The 22,976-nt window shown below is 40.1% G+C and overlaps 4 protein-coding genes across 8 annotated transcripts; 2 read left to right on the forward strand and 2 right to left on the reverse strand.

Annotated features, from left to right (window-relative positions):
- Window positions 1–2,717: 2,717 nt before the first annotated feature.
- On the reverse strand, window positions 2,718–10,300 carry LOC116248777 (protein ECERIFERUM 16). Of its 2 annotated transcripts, none has more exons than XM_031621747.2 (4): window positions 9,785–10,300; window positions 8,808–8,914; window positions 8,413–8,517; window positions 2,718–3,697 (listed from the first exon to the last, which is right to left on the reverse strand). In XM_031621747.2, the coding sequence occupies exons 1-4, from the start codon at window positions 10,131–10,133 to the stop codon at window positions 2,954–2,956; spliced, it is 1,305 nt and encodes a 434-aa protein (XP_031477607.1). In that variant the 5' UTR covers window positions 10,134–10,300; the 3' UTR covers window positions 2,718–2,953. The 2 variants fall into 2 exon arrangements, with proteins under 2 accessions (XP_031477607.1, XP_031477616.1); XM_031621756.2 differs by having other exon boundaries at window positions 8,808–8,903; window positions 9,785–9,947.
- A 683-nt stretch (window positions 10,301–10,983) lies between these two features.
- Window positions 10,984–21,036, forward strand: LOC126410582 (uncharacterized). Of its 4 annotated transcripts, none has more exons than XR_007574823.1 (6): window positions 10,984–11,941; window positions 12,087–12,169; window positions 12,360–12,428; window positions 12,937–13,045; window positions 19,997–20,392; window positions 20,591–21,036. XR_007574823.1 is itself a non-coding variant. In XM_050080690.1 (5 exons), the coding sequence occupies exons 1-5, from the start codon at window positions 11,884–11,886 to the stop codon at window positions 13,536–13,538; spliced, it is 336 nt and encodes a 111-aa protein (XP_049936647.1). In that variant the 5' UTR covers window positions 10,984–11,883; the 3' UTR covers window positions 13,539–13,659. The 4 variants fall into 4 exon arrangements, 1 of the variants encoding a protein (XP_049936647.1); XR_007574825.1 differs by lacking the exons at window positions 19,997–20,392; window positions 20,591–21,036 and adding exons at window positions 12,724–12,795; window positions 13,522–13,659 and having other exon boundaries at window positions 12,065–12,169; XR_007574828.1 differs by lacking the exons at window positions 19,997–20,392; window positions 20,591–21,036 and adding exons at window positions 12,724–12,789; window positions 13,522–13,659 and having other exon boundaries at window positions 12,065–12,169.
- LOC116246040 (uncharacterized) lies at window positions 17,055–18,084 on the forward strand. Its single transcript, XM_031617723.2, has one exon. It carries the CDS (start codon window positions 17,173–17,175, stop codon window positions 17,770–17,772), a length of 600 nt encoding a protein of 199 aa, XP_031473583.1. The 5' UTR covers window positions 17,055–17,172; the 3' UTR covers window positions 17,773–18,084.
- Window positions 18,224–21,046, reverse strand: LOC126410580 (uncharacterized). The gene is made up of 2 exons (XM_050080688.1): window positions 20,636–21,046; window positions 18,224–20,396 (listed from the first exon to the last, which is right to left on the reverse strand). Exons 1-2 carry the CDS (start codon window positions 21,044–21,046, stop codon window positions 20,001–20,003), a joined length of 807 nt encoding a protein of 268 aa, XP_049936645.1. The 3' UTR covers window positions 18,224–20,000.
- Window positions 21,047–22,976: the final 1,930 nt, after the last annotated feature.

The raw sequence follows: 22,976 nt of genomic DNA on the forward strand, positions 1-22,976 counted from the left end.
TGAAAGTCAATTCTTTTCTTTTATCTTGCTACATAGTGATCATGTGGGTTTAGTGAGTCCTTCCTTCTTTGATCAATTGTTGGCATTAATGCTACACACATTTTGCCAATGTAAACTAATAATAAAAAAGGAGGCCTTAGTTTTCGGGTGAGCGGAGTTTGGCCCATTGTTTGAAAAAGGCCAATGCCTTTACCGAACTCGTTATCTCGCATATGGTATAGGGCTTGCGTTGGTGCCTGTAAATCCCATCCCCGCTGCACTTCAACTTGCTTGTCAGTGTAAGAAGATTGTAACATGAGAGAACAATGAAGCCAACCTGTTTGAAATGTACAAGGTGATATTGCACCATAATAATCAGTGTTTCTATGGAGGATAGTAAAGACGGTAGCAAGTTACAAATTCTGTCTAGGTAGGACATATATCTTCATTGCTAAGTTAAGCAGAGTTAAAATCATCTATTCTGTTAGTGTCGCAACTTGTGTATGTTCCTGACAAAAAGAATTGATCAATTGGTCGAGGTCTCGAAGCAAAAAACACATAATAAAAGAGATGTAGCTCTAGTTACTTTCATATTTGTACTTTCTTTTCCATTTAAACAATACTGAGTCAGATTCTTCTGCTACCAATATCGAATAAAACTTTCTGAGCAAGATCTTTTTTAATGTAGGAGTTGTTCGATGTAGATTAGTTGAATCATATAAATTTTATGAAACCATGATGAAACCATGCGCTATAGCTTGAAGCCATAGTTCCGATGGGAATAGTTGGCAATGGAATCAGATTTTTCTCATTCTTTCCATATTCTTAAAAGTGCAAAGAGAAGGCCCGGCCACTAGAAACGTCTGCCTCTCTATCTGATCTCTTCCGTTCTACCTCATCTCTTCCAGCTGGAGGGATTGGACTCATGAGTTGAATTTACAATATCAAATGCGACACATCCCAAATTTTAGTTGACATCAATTTGTTGCTTCTCTCTCTCTCTCTCTCTCTCTCTCTCTCTCTCTCTATATATATATATATATATATATATATATATATATATATATATATTATATCATAGTCACAGATAAGGTTTCAAAATTTTAAATGGTGAGATTTTTTTTTTAAATAATATGGTGAACTTGAAAAAAACTAGAAAAATATGGGAGAAGTACCGTAAATTTTTAAAAATTTAAAAAATAAAAAATAAAAAAAATAAAATAAGTGAGAAGCTAATAATACAAACATCAAAAGATAAGTATATTTGCAACAAATAAAAAATAGAAAATAAGAAAAAAAACTGTTTGACATTAAAAAAATTAGAAAAAATGAAAAAAAGGGCATTTTTTTAGGTTTTAAACAACCATTTAATTTATCGTGTCTTTTTCTTATTTTTTTCGAAAAAAAGTGTTTTTCGTGACTATGATATATATATATATATACATATATATATAGTAGGATGAATGGTATAACTTAGGTTAGTGAACCCACCATCAGATGCCGGGTGCCGCGAAGAACCCCGGTTTCAACCTTTTCTCGACACAAGTGGGTCAGGGCACGTCCCTTTTGAAAGAAATAAAAAGAACTTTGTACAACTGATAGTGAAACTTTGATTTCTAAATCAGTCCATACGAACGTACATACATATGTAAGGCCAACCAACCCTCCGAACCTCTTCTAGAAGTATGACTCTGACCTCTTGGGGTGGGTTAGAAGGTTTGACCAACAAACCACGCCAACTTTGACTTTGCCGCTTCGTGGATGTTGGACCCAGTCCGTCTTTCCCGTTTGAAGGGCCGGCTGATGCATTTGCCTGTTTGAGTGCGCAATTCTCTAACATGTGGATCTTACAACTCGGTCTGCAGGGCCCAGGGTTCGTTGACTTGGATCTGTTCATGAGTCCAGTTTATTTGATAATTGCAACTTAGACTTTTGATCTCCATACATATGCTTAAACCACTCGATTAATTATTGATTATGAGAGACTCTTTGAACTCTTAACATTTTTTTTTTTTTGAGACGAATTTTATTAAATTTTATTCATTATAAATATTTTATAGAAAATACTATAAGTTTAACAAATTAATATGCAAAAGTGTCATGAACTTAGGGGAGTATCGTTGACCGCACGGACTTGGACTCGAGGCTTTAGTGCTGGCTTTTCCAACTTTCTTGGTTCAGACGAATGATGTGATGTTTTCTTATTGGAACAAATATAATCTAGCATGTATACAAGTTCCACGGTCAAACCAAAGCGTACCTTTTCTACTTGCGATGGAATAAAATAGAAAATCTGCTTTCCATTTGGTTTTTTATGACTCATTTCTTATGGTTTACGTCCACGTCTTTAATTTCAGTTTTGTGCCATTGAACCTAATCGTTCTCTTCTTTTTTTTTTATCGCTTGCTTCACTCCACATATTAGAATGTGGCAGTGCAATGTGTTTTTCTCCATCTTTCTCTCCCTATCAAATGATACTCCAATGGTAGACAGAACAAAATCATCCAAGCACAATAGGACAATTCGAATTTGTATTCAATTGCCGACATGGTTTACTATCTAATACGTGCCACCAATCGTTTGGAATGAACTCCAATGTCTCTTGGTCAAAGCTAGCAGTCTTTTTAAGTAGAAGTCCAATTTAAATTGAATTTGGTACACCAAATCCCTTCTCTCAATCGATATGTATATTCAGAAATATATGGCAACTGAGATTTAAAAAACTAAAATAACCACTGTGAGCTAAGAAATGAATTAAATTAACATCAAAGGTTGCTATAAGAAAAGTTCTCTCTCGAAAATAAGGTGCCTACAATTCTCTGTGGGAAAAACTTCGGTCGAATGATCTAATTCGATCTAACAACTGGGCCATTTTTTACATTATTCGTTCAAACTAGGTTCACTGTTCAACTAATCTGAAATTTTATATTGAAAGTAAAGCTGCTTACTGAACAGTGAAAATTACAGCCAAGGTTCAGATCGAGTCAAGCCATTCATCAAAATCATCTAATGACACTAATGGTGCATTTTCGCTCTTGTCACCTTTACTTTCATTGTCCACAATGGATGGTGCAACTTTTGGAAGCATTTTCTTATCTGGTCCTTCATTGGTAAGGTCACCAGACTTCATCAGGAGCCTCTGATTAGGAGCTCTGTAGGTCGATCCCAAAGATGCCCCACCAAGTACGGAGCTAGAGGACCCTCTTGAATGAGAAGAGGCAGATATCCCCACAGACCGTCCTGGAATTTGTTGCTTAATATCAAATGATTCTAGAAGCTTAGCCTCATCAAACGAATCAAGCAGCGTATCAAGCTCTGCCTCTGCTGCAGTGGCGTCGAATCTGCTTATTGGCATGTCTTGAATTGATTGTGATGCATCATCTTGCTCCTCTCTTGATTTTGAAGCATCATCTTTTGTATGCAAGATGCTTTTGATTTGGTATGACTGCTCCAGAAAAGAAACATTGGTTGGGTTGTGAGCGATGCCTTGCCCTTCCATGGCTTTGTATTTCAAATCATGTCTATTCTGTTTCAGGACCTCGCCCCCTTGCGAATCTCTGGATGAAACTGACATGTGCTCGGCATCATGCAGATGTGTATCCTCAGGGCAGATTATCTTACCTGCTAAAGGCTGTTGCACACGTTCAGATTCACTAGCCCGAGAGAGTTCAACATTTTTACATTCGTCATTAATGCTTGCTTTGAAGCCACTTGCACGCTGTTGACAGAAAATGACTGTGCATCAGAAAATATATTAACTATATTTTTGAAGTAATAATATACATTCTTCACATAATACAATTGAAATGCCAAAAAGACGGTGATGGTTATAGACGTGTTTGTGAGATGTTTCTGTAACACTTTCTCATTAAAGAGAGACGTAACAAGAACAGATGACAGAATATTGGATTGCAAGTAGTCATAAGACTGCCTATCCAATCATCCAATCACATGCACTAGGTCAATAATTTGTCCATCATGCATATGATAGACCTAGGACCAGTAAAGAACTGATACACAAAAAATATGAAGCTGAAATTTTTTAATTGGTGAAAGTGACAGGCCTAGCAAGTGACGACTAGAGAACAAGGTCTTCCAATCCATGCCATTTTGTTCCAGGAGGTTACCGTTAGTTGCAGAGCTAACTAAGATTTTAAGAAAAATAACGTTTCCCACTTACCACAATCAATCATAGCCCACTACCTTGGGATTAATCAAATACCCGGATCCTTCAGACGTCAAAGTACAGATTTGACCAATGAAGTGTCTTAGACTCTTAGATATCTTCATTTTAATGCATCGCTACTATGTCTCATGAAGTCATCATACAGTGAAGTAAATAAGTGAAGATCCATGATAGACGAAATAGAGCTTCTGTCTTGATTTCTGCAGATTCAACGCAATGAGGGAACCTCAGCATCTATATGAGAACAACCACCAAATCAAGGTGGCAGCACACATGCCAGAAGATACTAATGGATTGTAAGATCCAATGCACTCTCCCCATTGTACTTTACTTGTGTGAGGCAGAAGTATTTCAGTTTCTTTTAATTTCTCTGTCTGTGTGTTTTTGCTTTAGTAATTTCTTTTGTATGGGTCGGGTCTAGTTAGAGTGTGCAACCCAACCCAGCACGTCATGTACCTAAACCCACTTAAGGGTAATCAAACCCTAATGAAGATTATCGTTGACGTGAAGAGGAGCTGGGCTTCCTACAGCTGTGTTTGTGAGTGCTGCAGCGAGCGGCTGTAGTGGTGAGCCAAACCGAAGCTAACAAGGTATCATAGCTCCAGCGACCATGGCGGAGAGAATCACTGTGCGCAACTCCTTTGCAGCGGTGGAACAACACAAAAATCAAGTGGAAACGATGATTGACGGCCTGGAAGGGCAGAGATGCATGGGATGGATCAACGCCTGAACACAGTGGATGCACGGTTGGAAGCCATGATGGTGGAGCAACAGGCGATGTCGATGCTCTTGCGTGAAAGCCTGCGACAAGGCTCTCAGCAACAGTCACTTGATTCCGATCAGACCCAGTCGGACGAGCGCATGGAGCAGGGTTGGCCAGGGAATGAAGGCACAGCCTGGAGCACAACGAAGATGGATTTTCCGCAGTTCTCCGGAGACGACCCCATTAGTTGGGTATTTCGTGCTGAACAGTACTTCCATTGCCAAGGGATCATGGGCGACGAAAGAGTACGTCAAGCGGTAGTTTATTTTGAGGGCGCAGCGATATGTTGGTACCGTTGGTTGGTGTCGCAGCAAGGAAGACCAGACTGGGCGACCTTGGTGAAAGAGCTCACGTCGTGCTTTGGGCCGTCAGCATATCTCGACTATAATGTAGAGTTGTCGAGCATTAAACAATCAGGTATGGTGTTGGAATACCAGGAACATTTCAAGGCGTTGACGAATATGGTGTGTGGATGGCCCCTTCCAGCCCTCATCGACGCGTTCCTAGCATGATTGACTGATGAAATACGCATCGAAGTCCAAGCGATAAAGCCATGAACATTAATGGACTGCTTCGAATTAGCGCGCATAGTGGAGGAGAAACACGAATGGCTGCACATGTTCAATAAGGGCACTTTTAGCAAGACATGGCAAGGCGTGAGAACCAGCCCACGCGAGACTATCCATAAGGCATGGCCGGATGCGAGGAACAGCCCACGAGAGAAGTTGAAATCTGACATTTTTCCACCTGCCCCAGGAAAAAATCAGAAGGGAAACGCGCCGCACCAAGTTGTGAGACATTTGACGCCGGAGCAAATCAAGGAGAAGAGACGGCTGAACCAATGTTTTTACTGTGATCAGCCGTACGTTCCAGGGCATAACTGCAGACGCCAACATATGTACCTCGTCGAGGAGAGTGACGAACCACTAGAGGCCGATGCGGATCCGCCCTTGCCCATGGAACCAGAGGTGATGGAAAACCAGACAATCCCCGAAATTTCGCTGCATGCATTGGCTGGAGATAAGGTTCCACATCTCATGCGTGTGGAAGGCAAGTTGCGAGGCCGGCCAGTCAGCGTGCTAATCGACACAGGCTCGACTCACAATTTCATTTGTGAGAAATTTGCCCGGGCCCTGGGCTGTCATATAGAGGTTCAACCCTCCTTTGACGTGGTGGTCGGAGATGGGAGTACCCTGAGGTGCAGGGGTAAGTGTCAAATGGAAAGGTTAGAGATCCAAGGTTTTCACTTTCCTGTACAGTTATACATTTTAGCCATGGCGAGAGCCGACCTAGTCTTAGGCATCCAGTGGTTGTGCGAATTGGGAGAAGTGGTATGAGATTTCGTGGGCATGAGAATGCAGTTTAGGGGCCCCGCGAACGAAAGATTTACGTTGGAGGCGAGCCCTAGGCGACCTTGTTCAGAAGCACCAGCTGTCTGCCTGCTGAAGGGACCGTCCGCTTCTTTTCTCCTGCTATCCACTCAAGTTCAGGCACATATGGAAGAGAAAACAATCCGATTCAGCTCCGAAGAGTTTAAGAAAACGCTGCAGGAAATGCTATAGGAGCTTGGGTCAGTTTTTAGCACGCCTAAGGCGTTGCCGCCGGAGATAGGATATGAACATTGCATTGAATTACAACCGGGAGCCGAACCTGTCAAATCAAGATTGTATCGCTACAGCCAAGTATAGCAAGAAACCCTCGAAGAACTTGTGCAGGAAATGTTGGAAGCAGGGGTGATTCAGCCAAGTCACAGCCCCCTTGCTTGGCCCCGCCATGGAAGCCGACGTTTCTGCGTAGACTATCGCGCGTTGAACACCATCACTATCAAAGACAGGTACCCGATCCCCATTGTGGAAGACTTACTAGATGAGTTGTATGAGGCCTGCGTTTTCTCCAAACTAGACTTGCGCTTTGGGTATCATCAAATCCGTGTGGTGAAGGATGACATTCCTAAGACCTCTTTCCACACGCACGACGAACACTACGAGTTCACCGTCATGCCTTTCGGACTGACGAATGCGCCTTCCACCTTTCAATCGCTGATGAATGATGTGTTTCGCCCCTTCTTGCGAAGGTTCGTATTGGTATTCTTTGATGACATTTTGATTTACAGCAAGGGGGAATGAGAACACCTCAACCACTTACAAACTGTTCTAGTGGCTTTGCAACGACACAAGCTACACGCCAAACTTTCTAAATGTGTTTTTGGCAATCCCAAGATCTCTTATCTAGGGCATGTGATAAGTCATGGGAAGGTGAGCATGGAACAAGAAAAAGTCCATGCGGTGAAGGGATGAAGTATACCTAAAAACGTACGAGAGTTGTGTGCGTTGCTAGGGCTCACGGGTTACTACTGTAAATTTGTCTGAAATTACGGTCTGGTCGCAGCGCCTCTCACAGCCCTAACTAAGAAAGGTTGTTTTGCATGGAGTATTCAAGCCGAACAAGCATTCCAACAACTCAAAGAGGCAATGACACAGCTCCGGTTTTACAGATGCCTAATTTTCAGCTTCCCTTTACGGTTGAGTCAAATGCATCCGATTTGGGGATGTGAGCGGTCCTGAGCCAAGAGCAACACCCAATTGCTTATTTAGCTAAACCAAGGCTAACAACTTGGCTACAAGGTGCTCCTTACTAACTTCATACACATTTAAGCGTGATTTTTATGTATTCCAGGATCTGCTAATGATGTATATCCTGATGGCAGGAGCAGAAGATATGGCCAATTTTCATACTCCACCAGACAGAGTTCCAAAATGTTAAGACATATATTTCCAGTGGTTCTTAATCTTCCATATTGCCTCACCTTATGTGAAAAATACATACAGTAATTGAGAATGTTGATAACATACAACTTGACCATTTCGATCTTCTTGAGACCCACAAGGCTCAGACTCGAATAAACACAATAGATAAATTATTATCTCCTTTATCCTACTACTAATGACTTGGACATTCATGAATAATGGTAGATAAAAACAAAAAACACACACACATACACATGTAAAGCAAATTATGCCTTATGAAGTTCTGCATACTGTGCCAACTAGTAGTTAGAAAGCGGGTAGGGCCAGTAGGCAGCCTCAAATCTTGTTCATTAGGAGCCACTTACCATTTCATGTAATAAAACTGAATTTAACATGAACCTTTGAACCATGTCCAATTACCCCTATGCTTATTAACTGTGATATATAGATTTATTGCTATCCCAAGGTTCATATCTTACTATGTGTCGCAGGTGATTGAACCTACCAATAGGTAGACAAATTAGAAAGCACATTCATACAGTCTAGGCATAATTCATGTCTACTTCCACACAGGAATAAATACATAATAGATATGGTTCAAAGTTAAAAAATATGCATCTCTAAATTATGTACTACAAAAGGAGCGTTAACTAATATTTAATTGAATACCATAAATGTCAACCACGCCAAAAACAGAAAACATTGTAGGTATCATAAAAGGTGTGGAAAATTTATACCATGCTTGCAGGCAATATATCTTCTTCAACAAAGAGCCGCTTTGAGGGTTCTAGCTTGGCAAGTTGTTCTGCAACAAGATGAAGGTCCAGGGAAAAAAATGATGCCTGCATCATACCAAAGGGAAAGTATTAACAGAAAGCAAAGAAAGGATACGCCAAAATTCATAAGGCAAGACAATAAATTGTTAGATCTGGCTACTCACTTCAGAACTCTTATTCAGAATACTAATGATATAAAGATTGCACCATGGAGAACAAAGAGGAAGCATATAAATTTCTTTGAACAGATGAAGAGAGGTGAAATCGAAATTGCCAGAAGATTGTTTGATCAATTCATGGTGTCGAAAGTACCAGCAGGTCGCAAGCACTGTTAATTACATGAGAAAAGCAGTTACCTCATGGTCTAAAGGACTGTCGTCAACATGAAAATTGTCATCTGCACCCAAGGACAAAAGTCCCTTTCCCCTGGCAGAAAGCATAGAACTCAGTCCCTGAGAAAAATCTAAAAAACAATTTCTTGTTAGTTTTTTGGAGAAGATTACAGTAACTTTTACTCCATTTATACCAATATTTAACTCGTTGACATTGGTTTACCCCTATATTTGCCAAAAAACACAGATAAAGTATACTGTGTATGAACAGGCATAAAGATATCAATGATATGACAACACAAAACATCATTTATTTACAAGACAACATACGCCACATAGTATATAGTACATACAATTGCTTAGATATCATCACGAAAAGTAACAAAGCCTTTTTAGTTAACGATGATGGCCCTTAAGGCCTTAACCACGAAGTGTTATGAGTACAACACCATGGAAAGGCTCAGGCCACAGAATGGCAGGGTTGGGGCATGATCCAGGGTCTTCAACTTGACACCTTTACATTTCCCTCCTACCACCTGCTCTCCACCTGATGGCAACCTAATGAAGTTACAGTTAGCACATAACAGAATGGCTGGCTGGTAAATCAAAATAAAAGCCAAACCCTTCGCAGAACGTAGAAAAAAGGAAAACAAGTTCTGGAAGGCAGGAATAGAAATTTACCGATTCAAGCAAACACGTACTAAAAACACGGGGGAAAAAAAAATCTCGTTCAGTATCAATCGTGATTCCGAGAATGTATATCTCAAATTAGCCTTTTATTAACATTCAAACCAAAACTAACACACACAAACACACAGAGTTGCAATTCCAGACCCAAGCAAAAGACAAACCAGAAGAATCATCTCAAAGAAATGCTCATAGCAGAAGCAGATAGAAAACTGATACAAACTAGCAGAATGTATGTGAAACGAATACATAATGAGAAAACGAAAACGGCTTTCAAAGGCAGAAACTAACCAAGACCAAATACGACAACAAACCTTGAAGTAGGACTTCATGGAAGGAAGGCACGCCGCGGGGCTGCGATTGGGCCTCAGAGATCAAATAGGAATAGTCGGCGCCCTTACTTTTGGGCACCACGATTTCTTGCTTGGGAGTTTGGGAAAAGGGGCTTCCTGAACCATACTCGCCCATCTCGTCCCCCTCTTCTTCATAGCGGTCCCAATTGGAGGGAAGCGTTGGTTGTGTGGGGCTTGCCCGACTTGGATATCGGTTTTGGTGGGGCTTCTTCTTCGTGGGCTTGTTGGCTTCAGGCTTCCGACCGCCATGCTGATGATGTTGGGGTTGATGGGATACGCCCTTTGCTTTCTTCGACGACTTCAAATCCATCTTCGCAATTCCTTCACAGGGCAGAGAGAGGGTCTGTGTGTAGAGAGAGAGGCTGTGCGTGTGTGATGGAGATTTGGACAAACGATGGTACCAGTCGAAACTTCTACCAACACGGGCCTTATTTCATCATGGCCTCCAATGCTGATAACTAAAAAAGAAACCAGTCGTCTGACTGGCACAAGCTCCCACAATCCGTTCTTCATTTTCAATCGTTAATTGTATTTAGTGCGATTTAAATCTCAATATGGACGAAGAAAGAAACTTTTTAAACTCGGTTGCACATGAAAATTGGTTTCACTTCTTACAACATGAAAATTAGGCTGTAGGGTGGCGTTGGGTTTGAAGAAGAGTCACTTCTTACAACATGTTATTTAGCACAAGATATGTCTTCAGTGTTGTTTTATGCTTTAATTGTTGTTCTAAGCGGGATTGCTTAATTGAATCTAATGTTTGAATTGGATCTGGAAACAATATATATCTCGTCATATCATGTCAATGTTTATTTTAGATGGCTTTAGGAATTACTATCGCATTACTTTTTTTTTTATCGATTTTCTAAATATTACAATTTTACGCTGTTTATAAGAAGATTGAAACATTTAAATGATATATTTAAGAAGGATTTGCACAATTGAAGAGGTGACTTCTCCTATTGCCCATAAATCGAGCAAAAGATTGCCCATCCATTTCATATGAAATTTATAAGTGTGGGCGGACTTTGAATCTTTTCAAAATAAAAGACAAGATGCCACACTTACGCGGTTTGTTCTGTTTCCCTCTTTTTTTTTTGTGGTTTTTAATAAAAGAAGGCAAGAAGCCGCGGTCTGTTCCCTCTCCCGCCCTCTTTCAAACCCCCGGCCCCTAGCATCGCTCTCTCTCTCTCGTCGATCGTCTCCAGTCGATGCCCGCCAGGAAACTCACCCTTGATTCTTGTGCTTTTGGGTCGTCGATTGGTGCGAGTCTGCGAGAGTCTTGACCTTTTCGGTGTCCTTTTAACCGATCGCAGCAGCAATGGAGGAAACTCGTCCTTGATTCTTGTGTTCTTGGTTGGGCCGTCTATTGGTGCGAGAAACTTGACCTTTTCGGTATCTTTTAACCGATCGCAGCAGCAATCGGTATCTTTAACCGATTGCAGCAGCAATGGAGGTGAGGTTTCGTCCATATGATCGAATCTGTAATGAAGGTGAGGGTCGAGGCATCTGATCGAAGCAGCAATGAAGGTGAGGTTCGACTGACTCGCCTCATCAGCGTGCAAGAATCGGTCACTACAAGAAAACTGCTAAGCTCCGACGCTGTTCGGCCTGCGACGTCGGTGCCCCCAGGCGAAATGACAACGTGACGATCCTCCCGTTGCCGAGCGTACAAGCACCAACGGTTTCGACGGCTAGAAACAATCCGCGACTGAGGTTCTTGGTGTCGAACATCCCAAATTCAGGCATCGAAACTCTTAAACTACGCCGTCCACGGAATAACCACGCATCGAGACAGAAGTCCGACAGTTGATGCCTCCGTTGGTGGCTGCTCATTTCATCTCCGATGGTATGGGTGGCGCTGTAGTCCGAATTGTCACCTCCGACGCATCAATCCGCCAACGGAGCTCATAAACCTAAAATTAAATGCGTCAATTTGGCGTCGGAGTCCTTCCTTAACGCCCTTTGACGCAGTTGGGTAAGTCGACCTACTGAGAATGTCATTGACGGGAGCGATCAACGATGCGCCGACGACAATGCCGTAAACCACCGACTTGTTGATGATTGCGTCGAAATCTAGTTTTCTCACTTTCCCGGCCATTTTTTCTGCGCTTAAAGGTGACTGCCGAATCTTCGCACATATATCTGTTTTTCTCTCCCTCCCTCTCTCTTCTTGGTCCTTTCGTAATTAATTTGTGACACGCAGATTTGCCCTTGCGTTTTCTCTTTTCTTGCTGTTAGCTCTTGGTCATTGCTGCAACAGGGCTTGGTCATTGCTGCAACAGTTGGTGTATGCGTGAGCACGCACTGGATCGTTTGTTTGCCCTTACGTTGCGTCTGTATTATGTAAGCTAGATATCTTCTTCTTCTTCTTCTCTGCGACCACGAGTTGTTCAAAAGAGTCCGCTCACGATTTGTGCTTGTTATTCATCATGGTTCCTTTTATATACATTTATTTGTTTGGAAAAAACAATACAGACAGTACAAGGGAAGCTTGTAGTGTCATTTGTGTCAATCACTTGAATTTTCTTTGCAGGTTTCAAATGTAGAAACTATTGAATACAACATTAGCTTCACCATATGGGATCTGGGTGGCCTGGACAAGGTTTCTGATAATCTATACACTATCCTGTAACTAACAGTTCTGCTATTTGTTATGATTAGCATACTGACTGATGTACCCTGTGACTATTTTTTGATCTTTTCTAAACAAAGATACTTTGATTTTCTGCAGAATTTTCAACCATCATGTCTCTTGTTCTACAAATGATCTTATTCTTCTACTGCTATTGCTTCTTCTTCTTAATGTGTTGTTGCTTATTTTTTATTCTAATAATGAAATTAGGGACTCTGCAGTATGAATTTATAAAATATTTATAAAATTTTGGCATGACCTGCAGATTTCATGTTTAGAATGATGTTATTCCATATTTTAGATGCGAGTGCGTGCTTTGTACAATTGAAAGGTAAAGGTCAGTCCCTAACTATAGGCAGAGCAAAAGCTAAGCTGAATTTATGAATGTGGTGCAAATTTTTCTTGGATTTAAAATTCTTCTACACACACATTCACCCCTTTGCTGACTTAGGATATACACTAAATTTGATTGTCTCAGGTAATGTTGATAATAATGAAACTGCACAGCAATATCGAAGCTGGTGTGATACTGCATGTTGCTCAAGCTTTTATCAACAAGAACTATCACACAACAGTAGTATGCCAAGGTAAATTTTTAATTTTTTATTTGAAACATAGTTACAAATAACATTTCGGAGTTTTAAACAGTGAGGTGAGGTTTTTCTCGGATAAAATACGGCGAGCTTGATAATTGAGAAAAAAATGGTACATTTTTAAAAATTTTAAAAAACTAAAAATGAGAGGAAAATAAGGTAAATGAGAAAGTAATAATACAAACATCAAAAGATAAGTAGATTTGCAACAAATACAAAGTAAAAAAATGAAAAAAAAACTGTTTCACATTTAAAAAATGAAGAAAATGCGAAAGAACGTGTTTTTTTATTTTTTATTTTTAAAATGCATTTTTTAAAGTTTTAAATGGTCATTTAATTTATCGTCCTTTTTTTGTATTTAAAAAAAAAACTTGTTTTCTGTAACTAAGATTTGAATACTATACAAAGTGGGTTACCAGAGACTGGTTCTGTGGATAATTTTTACTTTTTTTTTTGGGGTGACTTCACAGACTACAACAAAGCCTGAGGGATGCTATTGCAGTATGAGATAAGATTTCTATGTCCGTCTTGTTTATGATCATAAGATCCTCAAGTACTTACTTGTGTTTATTGCTAAATGAAACTAGTAGCTTTAAGTGTACGGACCAATATTAATTAGTGCCACTTAATAATTACAGCCTTTGAAGTTAACTAAAAAAAAAAAAGAACTTAAGTTGAAAAAAATAATTAACCCTCTTCAAGAACTGGACCTGACTTTGGAAAGAAAAGTGTTGGAGAAGTAACAAAATAACTTAGTCAAATGGTTGGTAGGTCTTTGATTTTGGATTTTCCTTTTTTTGGCTGCACTAAATCCGAATTGCTCTGCAATATGTAGTAGGTCTTGGTGTGACCCCTTGTAGAAGATTTTGAATGTATATTTGGATTTAGATACTTGTAGGTTCTTAAAAAAACGTTTGAATTTAAACATAAAATATTTTTGGAACCACATATAAATTAACTAGATTTTTTTTTGGGTGATTAAAAGGAATATTTTATCATATTGCTGAAATCGTCGCACTAGGCTAGGCGCCTCCAAATTTTTAGTTCCGCCCGTTAAAGACGATGAAAACTAAAAGTGAGATCTCTCCGATAATCACAAGAATTGCACTTAATGCTTTCGAGTTACTCAAAGATTCCAATCGATCACGGTGACTCGCTTTATTATGTTATGACGCAGTGCAATATTCATGGCTTCCAAGCTCATTTGCCAAGAAAGGGTTCTCAATTCGCTTGATGCTTGCAATAATTATAATTTCGCTTAATAATCAAGTTACCAGTGGCCAGCATGATTGCGCGTTGTTCTTTTCTTTTGAGGTTGCAGTCTATTACATGATTATCTATTTTATTTTATCTTATTATATGAAATTGAGCATATATAATGGCGCATGCATTTCCTGTCTCAATATGCATCTTCTAACTATAAGCTTTTTCAGGCCAAGGTTGATTGCTGTCCCTTTTTCCTCCCTCATCACTTCACAAAATAAAAGTGCATAAAACCCCACTCAGTCTTCAAGACAGTGTTGCTGCGAATGCGAGTTTTTATATATATATTTCTTCTTTTTTCTTTTACTTTTTGAATTGATTTAAAATGTTTTACATTATTTTCAAATTAAAAAAAAAAGCTTCGCTTCCTATTTGCTGTCTGACTTTTAAATACAATCGAATCCCAGCTGCATTATGACATGCTAAGAATACATTTTAAAAAGTCTGGATATTGAATACATGATGTTTATTCAAAATTAAATCCAAACTTCAATCCGAACAAAGTTAAATACTTATTTAGGACTGAGCATGAATCCTGTTGGATGTCATTTCTTAAATCTCAATCTGATCACATTTCTTTTTTAAGCAATTTAGTTGGACATCCGATTCAGGTCCTATAAGCATGGGGTTTTAAAGAGTCACGACCTAAGTAGCTTCGAGATGAAAAAAATCTCCATTTGCCTGTTCAAAAACTACAAAATGCATTTGACAATAGAATATTGGCATTTGAAGAATGTGTCATAATACATCCAATGGCGGCCTCCATTTGCCTGTTCAAAAAAACAAAATGCATTTGACTATATATATAGACATTGGAAGCCATGTTTTAGAATATATATATAGTTGCGGCATGCCATGTGTCACAGGCATCCTTAGTTAAAGGAATTCATCAACAATGATGATGACTTTTTGGTTAACATGTGATTTTGGTATAGGGTTGTGACTCTACAATGCAGTTTGGCAATAGCAACAAATATTCTTATTGTTTATAAATTCACTTATATTATAGTTTTTTTGTGAATTTGCTTCGTTTTTTTTAAAAGTTAAATTCGTAAAATATTAACAATGCATTACCATACCAGACGCCCCTATGGGCACATTTGTCAACAATTCTGCAGAGCGTCAGGGACATTTGCTTGCAGCCGCGTGTCCCTATTGATAGCCCAAAAGTAGGGAAAAATCTACATGATCAATTAGGTTTTGCACATGCTTTCATTTGTCTTCTGTTTTGTTGCCATGTGGGGTAAATTCCTGAATACCAACAAAAAAAAAAAGAATCATTTTTTTCTTAACTTCAATGATTCTTGTTGTTTGTAACTTAAAAGACGTTAAATTCATTCATCCTAACCTGTTGAGCAAGAGCCGAATCTGCTCCCTTTATTGTTACTCTCAAATTTAAAAATATCTTTTACGTCGGCTTCGAAGTTAGTTTCATCAACTTCTCTCAAGGATTTGGCAAGATGGGTGTGTCAATTATCTATAAACTGGGATGAGTTATTAAAAACTAATATTGAATCAAAATACAGAAAAACAACAGTGAAACTAAGCATGATTCGAAATTTTACGTCGGCAACCTCGTGAGCAAAACTAATATTTTCAAGTTAGGTGCAAATGGCATTTATGTATAGGCAGGCAAAGAGAAGTGGGTACTTGGATATCTATATTCTCATGTCACTTTCTAGGACAAGTAAAGCGCATGCATCCACTTGATAGGTGATCATATAATCTATCAAATCCATTTTTTAAAAATTCTACACAATTTTTGTCTGAAGGTATAGCATAATTAATTCAGTTGGGGGGCAAGTTGGGGGGCAACAAGAGTCTGGTGGTCCATTTCCTTTTTGCGGGTACTACTTCTTTGTATTGTAAACTCTATTTTTGAGTTGAAGGGAGTAATAGTAAGTTTCTAAACCGAGAATAATGAAAATGAGCTTCAACCTCTTTAGAATAGTTAGGTTCCCTCCCACTCACTTGAAAAATCTACAATTTTTTGTACATCATTTGGTGATAAACAGTAACATTGATTGCAAATGAGTTATGCTTTTGTTGTAAATGCAATTTTAGACATGCACTAATTAGATTGTCACGTTTGGTCATAAAGCCAAATGTCCACTTCTCATCCACATGAACTCACCGACCCAATCCTTTGATCCACAAAATATGAATGTTGACTATTTCCCAAAATGGTTTGCGGCCTCACCAGCCACGTTTTTAACTCGCAGTCGCAGACTTTAGATGGTAAAACCCCATAGCTAGTACTTGTGCTTTGGAGGCCTAAAACATACTCAAAATTAGACGCTGTCAACGGTTGAGGTATTGTCTTGGCCTTAATTATGCGTTCAAGTTCAAGTTAAAGGTTTCAAGTCTAATTCTCTAGTCAAGAAGGTAGGATTCCTATCTTTATCTTGGCAATTAACTTTTCTATTCATTTTCTAATTTAAATAAGGTTTAACTAATTTTATCCATAATGTAATTTTAGAATATGATTTCCTTTCATTGAAAGGAAAAGAGAACCAGAATCTTGGTGGCAAATTTATCCTATGACTCTTAATACCTAAAATTTATCGTAAAAAGCACGTTAAATATTGTTATATTAAACAAGAGACTGAATAGCATTTTAAAATTATAAAACGTACTTTACACTTTACGGAACGATGGCTTTCATTATACGTATGTGTGTATAAAGGTATATGTACGTAGATCCCGATGTGAGTCTTCTTCTTCCATCTATAAAGCCACGATCGGAGGCGGATTCGCCATTCTCCATCTCTCCTTCTCATCTTCATCTTCTTCCTCTGACCGGGAGCGGAAACAGAAGGGAGGAAACAAATAAAGAAGGAAGGTGATTCATTCTTTGGATGGCAAGAAGCAGCAGCAACAAATACGCAGCGATCAATTTCAACGAGATATACGGCAATAAATCCTCCCTCGCCTCTGCGTCTCCTTCCGCCAACGGTTCCCACCCTCCCCTCGCCTCCGCCAGGCCCCGATTCCAACCCAATGGCGGCATGCTCGTCTTAACCAGACCCTCCAAGCCAAAGCCCCAACCTTCCACCGTCTCCGATTTCCACCACCAACCCTCCCACCAAGCCCCCGCTACCGTTTCCCCCCAAATCCCACCGGAACAGCCCCGAGACCAGCCTACCCACGATCCGGTTCCTGCGATCCAGCCGGCGTCGAAACCGGATCGCTTCGTCCCTCCACACCTGCGCCCGGGGTTCACCGGAGAAGGGTGCAAGGCTTCTGAAGGTGGGCAGGGCCATTTCCGGGAGGGGGTGCGCCCCAAGTCTGGAGGATCTGTTGAGTCTCGTGGACGGGCGGAGTTCGATGGCGCTGAGAGGCCACGCCCGGGTTCGGGCGGAAACCGTATGAATTCTAATGGGTTCTATCCTTCCTCCCCGTTTTATGATCACAGGGCAAAGAAGAATCAACACAACCCTCAAAATATAGTCGGTTGATTTGGGAGGTACAACACCCAAAGCTTCCTTTATCTGCCTGCGATCCTCTCCTTTAGGATTTGGTCTCCTTATTGTTCTGGTGTAGAAGAAAGGATTTTCTGTCGTTCTTGTTATCTTTCCCTGTTGTAGAGGGATGTGATGTCTGGTTTATTATGGAGAAGAACTGCTCTAGCTTGATTGTGCTGCTTTAGTTTGTGTTGTTGTTGTAAGGTGGATTCTGAAGGAGTCTTGAGGCGAGATTGTTATATGTACTGTAATTGCCATCGTAGAAAGATGTTTTCCTTCATGGATAAAAGTTGGGATTTAGTGACTTCTCTTGATGTTATTACTTTTGCTAACTGATGTTCCTGTTTCTTTTCCTATTTCTCTGCACAAAATTTTTGTTATATCATTAATTTCCTTCGCCCGTTTCTATTCATGGGGAGGCGATCTTAATCTTTTCGGGAGATGTTGATCATTTCCGGGCGGTGGAGATGGCATCTAAGGTTGGTATGCAAATGTTTGGTGATTTAGGTAGACAGTACAGTAGTACGAGCAATTATCAAAGATAAAAAGGTGTTTGGTGATTTGGGTGGATATAAAAATAATCAAACCCATTATGTCCTCTGTTTGGCGTCTAGCGATAGGTGGTATACTGATATGTGGTTCGAAACCGGGGGATCAGAATTATCATCCTAGGGGCTCTAAGGTTGTTCCTTATCGATCATCAACAGTAGTATTCTAATTTGTCAAATCATACACTGTTTTGCTATAGATATTGGATGTTGACTTGGCTTTCATTTGCCTGAAATCCATTGAATTGGGTTATTTTGGTGGGATCTCTTTCGTTTCTTTTGTATTTTTTTTTATTCCATGGTTGCTTTTGTTCTTGGGACAGACTCAACTTATTTGGTATTTTTCAACTACGTTGCTGTCACATTCCTAATGGTGCGCTAGTGGCCATCTGTTTATGTTGACATAAAGGCGACCTTTCTAGCCAACACAAGAAGAACTGTGTTGCTGACTGTACTGTAGTCTCTATGTTCATGACAACAACTTTGATTAATCGCTTTGCATCTTTGGAATGGCCTTTCAATTGAATCTCACCCTTTCTTCTCAACATCGAATATGGTTGATGTCATCCTATTTTTATCAGGTCGATGCCATGTATGCATTCGTGTCAACTAGTGTTCTTTCTTTCAAATATAACCTGTTTCTTTCCATTACGGACGGAGGCACCTGACCAATCTCATGTCCGTAGCTTTTCGTTTCTTCATCTACTGCGACATATGATTACTGACAATGATGGGAATAGCCATGCTGTGGTGATAATGGTGCAAAAATAACGTCTTAGCTATCGGCTGGTAATGAGAAAGAAGAGATCCATCAAAATGTTATGTCACGTTTAAACCAGTACTCACTACTCCATACAAATCTAAATGTCCCTTATCTATAGAAAAGATCAGTCCACTTCCAGGACCATAAGTATGAAGCTCAGCATCTCTATTGCAGACATAGTTATCCTCTATTCTGGCACTTTGGTGACCCTTGCCCTCCTCGGATTACTTCTGTAGCATGGATTTCCTTAAACGAAAACGTTTAATTTCTGGTAAAAAATTGTTGTGGAATCCGACTCAATTGAACGTGTCAGTCTAATTATTCTTCTCTACAAATGCCTGTATATGTCATTGTTTCTTGTCAGCGAGACTCAGTTTAGTTCGATGAGTGCGAATAACTAGTTGTTGCCATCGATGCTATTCCTCTTCTTGTTTAGTGCGATGCTCCACATTCCATATGTTGCGGTCAAATCTTGAAAAGCTAAGTTAGCCCTGAGTTGATCTTCTCTTGTGTAGCTGGCCAAGCGTGTTCTTATTTCACACAGTGGCTGGATGTGGTGATGTGATGGATTGATTCTGTTTCCTACTTTAATCTTGGCTCCTGAAGTTTCTGGCTGTGTAGTAGGTCTACGTTTTTTTTTTCTTTTAATAAATGTCCAACTGTGTAAAATGTAGCTGGATGCAGGTCTTCAAAGCTGTACTATGAATAAGAAATAATGAAAATTAAAATGTTGACAGCTGGCTAATAAAATCCGCGTCATGATCCCTTTTATACTCAATTTTTTTTTTTACCAAGAAAAACATAAAACGCCGGGAAGCACTTCCGGAGTAAGAGTGTCTCTCTCTGTCCACCATGTTACTTGTTAAGTAATTAAGAAAAGAATGATGATTTGATTTGAAAACTGCAGAATCTTAATAGCCTTCTTTTACGGCTGTAGCCACACTTTTTGCCCAGACTTTGAGATGGGCCTTCATGTGGGGCTCCGACCTTGGTGGCGGTGGAATCCTCAGCGGTAACAACTCCCTTCTCTGAACCAGCCATGCCTCTGAGAGGTATGGCCTTCTGACGTTCTCCGTATCCTCTGGTTCTTGGCAGAATCTCCTCCTTAGCCCTGGTATCACGGTCGCCATGTCCGGAGTGGCGTTCTGCTCGTCGAACACGAAGCCGAGGTCCGCAAACCCCTTCACTTCCTCAAACTCCAGATCGCTCAAGCTCTTGATTCTTCGGTGCCTTCTTCCAGCAACCGGCTCACTTCTGGAGAATTGGCGTGTTTTGGACTGCTTCGGCCGAGGAATGCCTCCTGGTAACTGAGATTCATAAAAACAGAATAATCTTGTCTCAAGCGAATTTGACCAAAATATGAAAATCTTGGCATGTGTTGCTCGATCAAGTCTCTCACAATTCTCCTCTCTGAATTTTCTTAAAATGACCTTAATGGAGCAGAGTTTGCACCAGTAAGAGAGAACCTGTACTGATGAACTCCATTTTTAACAATGATCAGGAGTTACAAATGAACACATCCGATTTCGAAGTTAGTGCTTGTTACCTTCATGGATGAACAGCCCCGATTCTCGAGCTTTGGTGGAAGATAATGTTTCAGCTTGTCTGGTGCAGCGTCTCCTCCATGACTTCTATCCTTCTCTCCAACGAGGGGCGGCAGCGAAGGGCTTCTTAATAGACATGGACGGCGAAGGATTGCCTCCGGAGTGCCTTCTAGGTTGCCATGAATGTTGGCACCGCCTACTTCTTCAGATGCCTGATTTGCATTGGCCTCAGTCGAATTCAGCATCGCAGCGGCTCTGGAAGGACACGACAAAACACCGGCTGAGGAAGGGACGACGACTAGTTTCAGTGCATTTTTGTAGAACCATTGCTCGTCTAAGCACTCTATGACAGGGAGGTCGATTCCCTCTTCTCTCGATTCTGAATTTAACAGACCTTCTTCTACTCCTTCCATGCTATCATCTTCTGCTCACACGGAGAAAGGAAGAGAGAGAGAGAGAGAGAGAGAGAGAGAGAGTTGCTATAATCAATCTGATGTCACAGGATCTGCTTAAAATTTGCTTATACTTTATATTATCATGATAAATTCTGCTGATTTATGATAGCTGGTATTCGAAATGTTATTGGTCATCTTCGTGGGGGAGTTGATGATGCAGAGTCTCTGACTATTCAAATGACATGAAAGCCTGGATTCTAGAGGAAGGACATGATTAAGCAAGCGGCTAGAGTCTAGATTTTAGATGTCTGCTTTGCGCTCTGACTATAATAATAGGAATATTTTTTTCTTATAGTAATGCGTTAATGGCAAAATCGAGTTGTAAAATGAGCGCAATGAATTGTCTATTGTCATAATCAAATGAAAAATGAGGCAACTTCATTGGGCATTAAGTAGTTGGAAAAAAGCATACAACCTTGCCTTAGCTTTGTCACATGTCTTGTCTTCCATGTTTCATGAGCCGACTCTGAGCATATTTAAAGCCATTCGATCAAGTGACCAAATGAGCAAAACAATTTATATAACTTAAGTACAAGCTGTAACACAACATCAAAAGACCATGTACAGAAGCTAGTTTTTTAATCCTGTCCACTATGGGGGGAGTCTCTCCTCACAGGCCATGTACAGAAACCAGTTTGTTCTCGCCGGAGTTTTGGTACTCAAGACGCATTTCCTCCACTTCTCCTGCGTCTCTCCTCCTCTTCCCTTGAAAAATTTCTCTTGCCTTACCGCTTGTTTGGTTGGAAGGAAAGGGAGGAAGCTGTTTGTTTCACTTTCTCACACTCCATTGTAGCACATCAGGTTGGTCAGTGAACCTGAGATTTTGCATCTGCCGTCTTGTTTCCCACATATCAGTATCATCGTTAAGCGGAACAACCATCTTGTAGGCTTTTGAAAGGGCATTTGATTACTCTGGATTTGAAACCCATGAATCTGATGTGGATCTGATATGGCGTGCTTTCGCTGATGCGACAAAAGATTCTATGGTTCATCAAACTGAAGATCCATGCCTAAAATCATTACTTTACTTTTTTGCATTGAAAAAACATCATTTAAGATCGAAGGGAGGAGGGTATGATCTTTAAATTAATGGTTCGATATCAAATCTGAGACTATCAATCACACGCTAAGGGGTAGGTTGATCTCAAATACGAGGATCTTAAATCGGTGACTATCAATCCATGTCTAGGAGAACACGCCCTCTCCATTGATCACTCATATATGGATTCTGTCTCCTCGTCTCACCTGTCATTCTGTGTTGCCTTTAATCAATTCCCACCCATCAAGACCCTGCCAAAGATTCCTCCATAGACACAAACCTCTCCCCTCCTGCCCATGTACGTTACATCCATTTACACCACTAAATCAAGTGCAATAATTGTCTTTTGACTTAGAGCACACGAAGAACTTGAGAAAAAAACACAATTCGATTTTTGTGTATGGCTATATGTAGGCTTTAGGAGGATTTCTAGATGAAACGAATATTCTATTCTTATTGAAGAGAAATAAAATAGAATATTTTACAAAAACATGCTAACTTTTGAAAAATAACAAAACTACCTTCATATGTCATATAATTTTCACAATTAGGTGCGTTAGGAACGGAAAAGGTGATTGGCTGACGCTTTCACAAAGTTGTGTATGCTTTTCCTTATGTAAATAAGGTGCTCATTTGTAAGATTTTCATCCATGTCGTTAGTTTTGAAACTGCCACCTTGGGCACTGCAGATACAGCAGACAGGAGACTTTTGCACCTTCTCAGATCCAAGACTAACATTGCACACAACATTTGTTTGATGAAAGCTTTTCGATTTAATGGTCATCTTGGTTGATCTTTAGATTCCCTCCAAATACCTTGACCAGAAAACTTTTCCCCCATGGCCTATGC

Source organism: Nymphaea colorata, chromosome 1 (genome assembly GCF_008831285.2).
Source record: "Nymphaea colorata isolate Beijing-Zhang1983 chromosome 1, ASM883128v2, whole genome shotgun sequence".
Taxonomy (NCBI): Eukaryota; Viridiplantae; Streptophyta; class Magnoliopsida; order Nymphaeales; family Nymphaeaceae; genus Nymphaea; species Nymphaea colorata.